The 10,832-nt window shown below is 36.2% G+C and overlaps 2 protein-coding genes across 2 annotated transcripts; both read left to right on the top strand.

Annotated features, from left to right (window-relative positions):
* Positions 1-643: 643 nt before the first annotated feature.
* Positions 644-7,442, top strand: LOC136237651 (uncharacterized). Its single transcript, XM_066027868.1, has 3 exons — positions 644-782; positions 6,065-6,248; positions 7,298-7,442. The coding sequence occupies exons 1-3, from the start codon at positions 644-646 to the stop codon at positions 7,371-7,373; spliced, it is 399 nt and encodes a 132-aa protein (XP_065883940.1). The 3' UTR covers positions 7,374-7,442.
* Positions 7,443-7,585: 143 nt separating this feature from the next.
* On the top strand, positions 7,586-10,513 carry LOC136238786 (zinc finger MYM-type protein 1-like). The gene has a single exon (XM_066029383.1). The coding sequence runs from the start codon at positions 7,669-7,671 to the stop codon at positions 10,285-10,287; it is 2,619 nt and encodes an 872-aa protein (XP_065885455.1). The 5' UTR covers positions 7,586-7,668; the 3' UTR covers positions 10,288-10,513.
* Positions 10,514-10,832: the final 319 nt, after the last annotated feature.

Genomic DNA, 10,832 nt, shown 5'->3' with positions numbered 1-10,832 from the left:
AAGACAAGGACAGTCAAATGTTAGCTTTCCCAGGCCACCTGATCACCACTGTACAGCTGGGTAGACTGGAGTAATGTAAGTAAATTTCTCACTCAAGGAAATAATAATACCAACTGGGCATCACTGACCTATACTACCTGGCTGTGATGACACACACGTGCATGCATGCATACGTACACACACTACTCAGTTTTGAAGCATATAAATTCCTTTTTAATATATCTACTGTAATATTAATCATATTTGTGGTCGAAGCAAGTTAGGGCAGATTTCATATAAAAATTTGCAACTACCAATAGCACCTTTTTATCATTAGATGCTTTCCAATGTTTATCTTCTTGATCCTTGATCTTACTTTCACCCATGTGACCTATTTAATGCATGCAGTTACACTTTTTATAAATAAATGATGAAATATGAATGTTAATGATTTATTTGTAAAACTAAAATTATATGATACAGGTTAACTGTAGCTACAATAGTGGGAAGCATTACAACCACATAATAAAGTATTATATATGTAATGTATTGTTGTATAAATATTTTGTGAAAACAATGTTGTTTGTAATTTTCATTATCAATGACTTCTGAGTATATAAATAGATTAGTTTTCTAGATCTCCATATGATAAGTCTGATTAACCATGATGATATCAAGGATTATGATTGCTGTTGTACTAACTCTGCTCTTCAAGATTGCTACAGTACATATGCTGGACACTGGTACACATGCTCAAGAGGTCTCAATCAGTTCTGGTATCACTAGCAGTGCAAGAGACCAAGGTGAAATTCCCTGTTGTATTGCTAAAAATAAATTATTTTATTCAATTGTTGATGCATTAAGTAATATTACTAGCCATACCATTATCAAACTGATAACCGAGATCAAGCTGCTTACAAGTGTGTCATTAGAAGGTCTTGAGAACATAACAATACTTAGACAAGGTTATCCTACTTTGGACTGCAAAAATGTTGGTACTTTAAAGTTTGTCTCTTGTAATAATGTGACAGTCGAAGGTATAAATTGGAAAAGATGTGGTTCAAGTAACAATCAATACTATCCAGCAATTAAATTTCATAAGTCATCAAATATTACAGTGAAAGGTTGCTCTTTCCAGCACTCAGTAAGAAAAATTATTGTACTATCAAAAGTGTCGGGAAGTCTGCGCATTAAAAATTGTAAGTTTGCAAACAACAATCATTATGAGGGTCATGGTACAGCTATACATTACCTTTCTGCTTCTACATATCATATTCTAAAAACATTGCTAATTGAAGACTGTAATTTTACAGACAATGGCGCCGACAGAGTTGTTGGAAGTGTGGTCTATGTTGCTAGTCCAACAAACAAATTTCATAGTAATTTAATCATAAGAAACTCAGTCTTTAGTCGCAATAAAGGAGTACCCATTTACATTTCACATCACAGTTTGCATATTCAAGGTGATGTATTGCTAGAACGCAATATAGCAATCAGTGGTGGAGGAATTTTCAGTAACAACTCAACAATGACATTTCATGATCAGTCCAACATTATCTTTTTCGCTAATTCAGCACTGATTGATGGTGGAGCGATCTTCCTTACTAATTCCTGTGTCTATTTGGAAGCAAATTCAAAAGTGAAGTTTGGAGGTAACTGGGAAGAATCTAGTGGAGGAGCTGTATTTGCTGTGAACATGTCTCACATCGTATCTGGGAGAAGCTTAATAGTGGCTAATTCATATCAGAGAGAGTTTGGGAATTATGAAGGTATTAATGACAGATTTCTTGCCTCACACCCAGTGATATTAAATATCAGTGATGTAACAAAAGATGTTAACCTACCTAATAGTTCTAGTGGTATCTCTGATGGAAGCTCAACCATGACTTTTATCAACAATAGAGCACAAAATGGTGGTGCTATATTCCTAGCACACCATTCTAATCTGTCATTTGGCAGAAGCACAGCAGCTATATTTAAAAGCAACTATGCTAAAATCATTGGAGGAGGAATTCGTTCTTTCAACAAATCCACTGTCTATATTCATGAAAATTCAGAAGTGATATTCAAGGAAAACATTGCTGGATTTGGCGGTGCTATACATTCTTCAGTTTATTCTAATATCATATTTGATGGACACTCTGAAGTGAACTTAAACAACAATAGTGCTACTAATGGAGGAGCAGTGGTCTGCAATAAACGTTCTATCATGAAATTTAATGGAAACACAATGGTGACTTTTAAAGGTAATAATGCTAAAGAAAGTGGAGGGGCAGTATGTACTAGATATCATTGCATGGTTTTATTTGGTGACCACTCAACAGTGACTTTTTTTTGACAATGTAGCTAAGTATGGAAGTGGTCTATATTCTAGAGATTATTCTGTTGTGTCATTCAATGGAAGAACCAGAACTGACTTTAAGAATAACCATGCCAAGCAAATTGGAGGAGCCATTCGTTCCTATAACCACTGTAATGTTTCATTTGATAGAGTCAACAGTGATATTTATGGATAACAGAGCTACACATGGTGGGAGTATAAGTGCGGCAATTTATTCCAACATATCATCTGAAGGAAAATCAACAGTTGAATTTAATGGTAACATTGCCAGGGACAATGGTGGAGCTATAAACTCAATTGAGAACTGTGCCATCACATTTTATAACTTATCATCACTGAAATTTATAGGCAACAGAGCTACACGTGGGGGAGCTGTAAATTCGGAATATTTGTCTGAAATAAAATTTGATGGTAACTCTACAGTTACATTTAGAGGAAATGATGTCAGCAGTAATGGAGGAGCTCTCCACTGTCATACCAAATGTATCGTCTTAGTTACAGAGCATTCTGTAGTAACATTCAGTGACAACAGAGCCACAGATGGAGGAGCTGTATTTTCTTCAAATTATTCTCAAATAACATTCAGTAATAGGTCAACAATAAAGTTTTTTGAAAACAGAGCAAACCAAGGTGGTGCCTTGTGCACTAAACTATATTCTAATGTATTATTTGATGGAAAGTCAATGGTCAAGTTTTACAATAATAGTGTACATAAAAGTGGAGGAGCTATCAGTTTTGTTCAAAATTGCAATGTGATATTTACTGGAAATGCAACAGTATAATTTGTTGACAATGAAGCACAATATGGTGGAGCTGTACACTCCACAGATTATTCAGATATGTTGTTCCTTGGAGACTCTACAATAATATTCAATACTAATACAGCAAAAATTGGTGGGGCAATGTACTACAAGGACAACTTGTATTTGTTATTTGAAAATAGCTCACGAGTAAAATTTTATCACAACTTTGCTACAGACGGTGGTGCTTTGCACTTTGGTAACTCTAATGTTTAAATCACTGGAAATTCACTAGTATTGTTCTATAACAATGTAGCTACTCGAGATGGGGCAGCTGGACATTTGTTTTCTAATGCTCACATTGCATTTAATAGAAATTGTTCTGTTAGTTTTAGAAACAATGTAGCAAATCAAAATGGTGGGGCTTTGTATTTATTTGACAACTCTACAGTGCAGTTTAATGGGAACACTACAGTTCAATTTCAAAGCAATACAGCAGTGAAATCTGGTGGTGTTTTATATATACATAGGCAGTCAACTGTCTTATCCAAAGAAAGTTCTATAGTATACTTTCGCAACAGTAGTGCCAGATGGGATGGTGGAGCTGTATACTTATCTATTCAAAGTCTTATTTACTTTGCTGGAAAATCTGAAATATTATTCCTAAGAAACAATGCTAGGTCTTATGGTGGAGCAGTGTATTTGAGAGATGAGGTAAATATAAATTTTGCAGGAAATGCAATTGTTACATTTTACAACAATAAAGCTAAAAGGAGTGGAGGAGCACTATACGCCATTGCAAATTCTGATACTACCATTAGGAGTAATTGTATTGTAGAGTTTGTTGGTAACAAGGTTACACAGTTTGGTGGAGCAATGCAAAGTGAAACTCACTCTGACATTTCAATTAAAGAAAATGCTTTAGTATATTATTCAAGAAACATTGCTGAATATGGTGGTGCTGTCTCCATCTTGCAATCTAGTTTGATGCTATCGGATAACTGTTCTTCATGGTTTAGCAATAACACAGCTATGAAGAATGGTGGGGCTATACATCTAGCAAGTGACTCTACTGTAGCATTCAATAATGACAGTAATATTACATTAGATGACAACACTGCTAACCAATTTGGAGGAGCTATATATGGAAATCTATATTGCAAGAGACGAAGAGTAAAATTCTGTTCAACACTGAAGAAATTAACTGTAATAATAACACAGCCCTAAAAGGTCCATTTGGTTACATTGACATACCGACATCCTGTTATGGTGAGTGTTTAAAATACAGTGTCATGGGAATTAGGAATGAAACTTTTCGATGTAGTCAATTAAGTTTTATTACTCCTCCCAGTAAACTAGAACTCAGCAATCCAGCTATGTGTATTGATAACAATAATAGCACAATTTGCAAAACATACTTTATTAAAGGTATAATGCTTGGTCAAGAACTTATAACTGATGCCTGTGTAAGGGACCATTACAATCAACCTACTGATGGGACAGAGTTTGTTGCGACTGGCAAGGATCAAGATCATTATTTGGATGGCTCCAAGTCTGTATTGATATTTTGCAATGTACTTGAAGGAATCAGTATAGCAGGGAACAAAGTTGCTCAAAGAAGTAACTTTTCAATGACTATCACTTCTCGAGATGGTAGTAAATCTGAATTAAAGGCAATTTCTACCAAATTAGTAATTGAGCTATCACCATGTCATCCTGGCTTCTACTATGACAATAAAACACACAGATGTGTATGCTACAATGGTACTGACATTGTGTCTTGTTCAGGTGTAACATCTTTCATTAAGATAGGTCACTGGTTTGGTAAGGTTAACAGGGAATCCACCATATCTATCTGCCCGATCAATTATTGCAATTTTACCTGTTGTGAAACAACTAATGGATTTTATCACCTCTCACCAGTGAGATCAAATCAATGTAGTTCACACAGATCTGGTGCTGCTTGAGGTAGCTGTGAGGAAGGTTATGATCTCTCATTTGATTCTGTAGAATGTGTAAGTGTTAACAACTGTACAACCAAACAGACTGTACTGGTAGTCACATTATCAATTATATACTGGATAGTCATAGTTATACTAGTGTTCATTATGACATACTATCATGTTGGGATTGGTTACTTGTATGCTATTACATACTATTACAGTATACTGGATGTTCTATTGGGCCAAACTTTGCATATGTCGAGATTTAAAGGATTATTTACAATCGTGAGTGTCATGTCCAGTATGGCTAAAGTCACTCCATAATTTCTAGGGCAGTTTTGCTTCGTACAAAATATGACTGGAATTGATCAACAGTTTATTCACTATATACATCCACTAGCTGTCACCATTATTGTGGCAATAATCTGTCAATCAGCAAGGATATCCTACAAGGTTTCAACATTTGTGAGAAAGGGCCTAGGGGATTATCCGTGTTATATGTTTCTTACTGTTGTTATCATACACTTCTGTGGCAACACCTTCATTACTGCTATTGAGATCACTGACATTTATCAACATTGATAAGGTTTACACTTACCTGTCACCTGACATAGAATATTTTCATGGTCATCATTTACCATATTTCACCATAGCAATATTATGTACACTAGTGATTGTGATTGGTCTACCACTTTTGCTTCTGCTTAAACCATTTCTCAACCACAAGATCAACTTTATAAGGTTCAAGCCATTGCTGGATCAATTCCAAGGATGTTACAAAGATGCGTATCGTTCATTTGCAGCTTATTACATGATTTGTCGACTGGTTATTATTTTGATCATCATTGCTAGCCCTTCAAATAACAGCATTGCACAATTTATATTGATCATTGCAAGTACTCTATTGGCACTCATTGTAGTTGCCTTGAAACCATATGAAAACAAAACTCTGAACTGTTTTGATGGTTTCATTCTGCAATTAGTGACTTTACTTTCAATTGTTCCACTGCTTACTACCTTTGATCAAACATTGTTGTTATCATTTATTTTCACTGCAATAGGGCTACCACTAATAATTTTCATTGCCATGGAAGTTGTGATAAACAAAGACACTGTCAAGAAAGTGATTTTATATTGTAGTCCTAAACCTGCTGATACTGTGGATGACAATGTGGAGGCACCTGTTGGTGAAATCGGTGTGATAGTGGATGATAACATGAGGAGAAATGCTATTATATGTGAAATGTAAGTAGTTTAAGTATTGGTATATGCATTTATCATTTTCCCCTTAGTAGCATAAATCATTTGCAGCTATATATACACCTTAAGAATTTTGTCCTGGTGAATATACATAAATCAAAGCTGCAATATATTCGGGTGTAAATTGTATGTAGTAGTTATATGAATGTTGCTTTTTAGGGTATAAAATGAATGAGTGTTTTGAGACTGTGTACTCAGAAAATTTTAATTGTGTTTAATATACAAAGGTTTAAATGTATGCAGCTATAGCTGAATCATTTGTTGAACCAGCATATGACATAAAAGAACTATCTACAACCCTAAAGTTCATTAGTTATACTAATAAAGAGTGGTCACAAAATGATTGAGAAGGAGCATAATAATTATAGACTATTTTGTTTCTCATTTAACTCCTATTATCATTATGCTACGTGTACTTGATCTGCAGATGGCACTGGTAGAATTTCCTTAGCATCATATATATATATACATATGCATCAATACCACGATGACTCTATATTTCTAGGCAGGTGTGCATTTGACACAAATCTGACTTGCAGATACCAATTGTAAATAGTAAACAATCTATCTGTGATTAATATTGTTTTAAACATCATTTGATATAACCAATCATGGATGTCAAATCACTAATCAATTTTTTCAGTTTTTAAGTCAGTCTCTTACAAGTATCCAGTGATATGGTATGTATCCGATATGATAGTGTAAATGTTTGCATTTATTGAATTTCACATGCCTGGAACTTATAGATAAGTACAGTATGTACGTACATACATTCGAGAGTTTTATAATGTGTTATACAGTGGAACCTCATTTATCTGAACACCTAGTGACCATCTAGTGTTCAGGTAACCCATATTCAACACTTTTGAAAACAATAAAACTTATGAAACTTTAACTACTCTTATAAAACAACTCACTACTCTAATAGAATGATCATTTCCAGGGTCAGTTAACTGAAGCTTCTGAATCACTGAAGTTCCACTGTATATGCATAGCTTTTGTTTTGTTAACCATTAATTTTTCTATTTGTGTAGTAGACACTCAGAAGCTGATGATATTGCTCACTACCGTGAGAGTTTTATGGAAATAATGGACGAGATTGTAGACTGATCTAGTAGTATAAATCTGAATTTGAAAGTGACAAAGTAACAATATGCACATCTAATCTTAAGAGATTCTATTAAATGTTCTGTGTATTCTTTGCAATTGCATAAACTTTTTGCAACGTGTATAAATAGCTATAGTTTTTGTACATACAAGCTCTATAGCTTGTTTTGTGTAGAGTTGTCACCACATACAGGGGCGTAGGAGCCACAGGTGCGCCGGGTGCTGGCGCACCCCTTTGATTTTAGCACATATCACGTGATCGTACATCACGTGATTCTTTTTGTATTGTACCCGAGTAATGGACAAGTGTCAGAGACGTATCGTCGAGTTTGTGGCAAGCAAGAAGAAAGCTGCTAGCACAGGTGCTAGGCCGAACAGCACAACCCAAGTTATAATCATCGATGATTCCGATCGAGATTCCGATAGTCAAGAAATGGATACAATTGAAGCGACCACGTTTTCATCCGTTTCCGCTGATGTTCCGGTTCGACAGTTAGACGAAGATTCGGATGAAGACGTTGAAAATGAAGAGGAAATACAGCTGATCCCACAGGTTAGTGCTGTTACACAACAATCACGCGAACAATTAAGCGAAGAAACGGTGTCTCAAGTGGACTCTCCAAGTAGTAATCTTGTAGGCACGCCGGAAATTAGTATTAGTGTAGCAAGGAACACAGCTTCTGACAGTGCCACTGTTTGTAGCACATCAGATGGCTGTGGTTGTGTTGGTTGTAGTGATTTAACTAGGCCAAACCAGCCATTGGATGTGTCCAAATCAAAATGTATGCAATCACATCTTAGCAAAGAAAGGCAGCTAGGGCAGAAGAAACAATACAATAGATCCATACAAACATCCTGGTATAATAAATACCCTTGGATTACTGTCTGCACCGGTCGGTATAAAATATACTGTAGGATCTGTTGCTTAGCAAAGCAACACGGACTATTGTCAACTTCAGTGCTTAAAAATTCATCATTTATCGGTGATGGATTTGGTAATTGGAACAAAGCCCTTGAAAGATTTCACATGCATGAAAATAGTGATATGCATCGTGAAGCAGTAGAGCGGCTTCAGTTGAGGGAGTCTAGTATCCACATTGGCTGTATACTAGACACCAGAGCTGCTCCTGAGCAAGAATTTCACAGGAGCATGCTTCTAAAGTTGTTACGGGCAATCAAATTTTTAGGAAAACAGGGTTTGGCTATTAGGGGTCACAATGAAAATGCAGAGGCTTTTCAAGGTAATCTGTACCAACTTCTCCTGTTACAAGCAGAAGATTGCCCAGGCATGAACGAATGGCTGAGACAACGTGAGTACATTTCACCAACAATTGTAGATGAGCTAATAAAATCAATGGGGAAAAGCATTCTCAGAGACATCATAAGTGAAGTCAGTAGTGCCCCATGGTATGCTATAATTGCTGACGAAGCCACTGATGTTTCAGGTACTGAGCAAGTATCTGTATCAGTTCGTTGGGTTAATAATTGCTATGAAGTTCATGAAGACCTCTTGGGCTTGAAAGAACTCCCTAATACTAAAGCCGTGACCATCCACCATGAAATCAAAGATGTGCTGATGAGATGTTCGTTGTCTATTTCTCAGTGTAGAGGGCAGGCTTACGATGGAGCTAGCAACATGAGCGGCATAAGGAATGGGGCCCAGGCACTATTCAAACAAGAAGAACCTAAAGCTCTTTATGTTCATTGCTTAGCACACAGTTTAAATCTATGTGTACAAGATGTTTCTAAAAAGTGCAAGCTTCTCCGAAACACCCTGGATTTTATTTATAACTTGGTCCAGCTTATAAAATTTTCTCCTAAAAGGCTAAACCTTTTTGAAACTTTAAAAAGCGATGTGACAGTGAACACAGGTGAAACACTGCCTTCATTGAGGACTCTCTGTCCAACTCGATGGACTGTGAGACATGGGGCTATAGCGAGTGTTTTAAAGAATTACAAAGTATTGTTAACTGCTCTTGATACCATACAGGAAGGGCATGATGAATATGCTGCAAAGGCAAGCGGGCTGTTAAATCGGATGGAGCAGTTTGATACTTTTTTTGGCTTAAAACTGGCTCACCAGATATTTGCTCCAGCTGAGCAGTGCTCCACCAATATTCAAGCAGTTAACATTACTGTTCAAGAAGCAATGAAGGCTGCCAATGTGCTTATTTCTCATCTTCGTTCAATACGAAATGAAAGCACATTTAATTGTTTTTATGAACGTGTCATCCATGAGTCACAGTCTCTGACTGCAGAACCCAAGTTGCCTAGAATCCACAAATTGCCTAGAAGGCTGGACCATGGGTCTTCTGCACCTCATCAACACTCGTGTACAAGAGACATGTATCGACAAACTTACTATGAGGCCATTGATACAGTATCAGAAGAAGTTAAAAGGCGATTTGATCAATCAGATATCCAATTGATCCGAGATATAGAGACCCTGTTGCTAACATGTGCTAATGGTACTGGTACAGACTCGTTGTCTCAGGCTTTAGTTAGGTTTCTTGAAGGAGATGTAGATGTCGAGCATTTGAAAGTTCAGTTGCGCATGCTGCCTGATGCGATAAAAACTGCACTCAATGGTACCATCAAAAGAGTCACCAATGTTAGAACTATAGCAGATGCCATGATGCAATCAGAAATTTATCAAAATATGCTCTGTGAAGTTAATAAAGTTCTTTTGCTATATTTCACATTTCCTGTGACTACTTCCACTGCTGAAAGATCATTTTCAAGTCTCCGTAGAATTAAAACTTACTTGCGGAATACGATTAGTGCCTGTAAATTGAACAACCTGTTGCTTATGCATGTTCACCAGCATAGAACTGATAAATTAGATTTAGTTTCAATTGCGAGGGAATTTATATCTGTCAACTCCAGAAGAATGAACTATTTTGGCAAAACAATGTAACAAACTATTTTGGTAAAACAATGTAACACTCTATTCATAATATGTAGCTACTTAGTTTTATTGTGTGTATTAACTTTCCTTTACAGCATGCATTCTCAATGCTCATGTACATAATGCCATTATACCAGTAGCTATACTACATATATATATCAAGTCAGTATTAATTCCATTGATTTTATGTTGTAACATGTTCAGTTTAATCTAATTACATGAATTTTATGCAGTATTTTTGCTATAATGTCGTCAGCGTCTGGGGGGCTGCGCCCCCCAGACCCCCTGCGGGTGAGTCGCCTCCAGCCTCAGCACCCTTGCCCTCAAAATCTTCCTACGCCCCTGACATAGATACTATCTTAATGTATTTATAGTGATGTTGAATATGTAGTCCATGCTGTACAGTGTATTAGTACATTTTTGATGTAACTGTGGTCTGTGGATATATAAATACTGCAAATTGTATTAGAACAGTCACATATGTACAAGAATTCATGTGAATATATAAATGGAGCTAAATCCAAGATTGTTTGTATGTATGTGTTGAAGACTCT

The sequence above is a fragment of the Dysidea avara genome, chromosome 11, assembly GCF_963678975.1.
Source record: "Dysidea avara chromosome 11, odDysAvar1.4, whole genome shotgun sequence".
Taxonomy (NCBI): Eukaryota; Metazoa; Porifera; class Demospongiae; order Dictyoceratida; family Dysideidae; genus Dysidea; species Dysidea avara.
Note: the sequence above shows the minus strand (reverse complement) of the source record. Positions and strands in the feature narration are given on the sequence as shown.

Excerpts from the sequence above, each read along its gene's own strand:
- LOC136237651 (XM_066027868.1), top strand. The coding sequence starts at position 644 with ATGATGATATCAAGGATTATGATTGCTGTTGTACTAACTCTGCTCTTC. Across the intron at positions 783-6,064 it reads TAGCAGTGCAAGAGACCAAG|GGCTACCACTAATAATTTTC; the intron begins GTGAAATTCCCT and ends TCACTGCAATAG. Across the intron at positions 6,249-7,297 it reads AATGCTATTATATGTGAAAT|TAGACACTCAGAAGCTGATG; the intron begins GTAAGTAGTTTA and ends CTATTTGTGTAG.
- LOC136238786 (XM_066029383.1), top strand. The coding sequence starts at position 7,669 with ATGGACAAGTGTCAGAGACGTATCGTCGAGTTTGTGGCAAGCAAGAAG.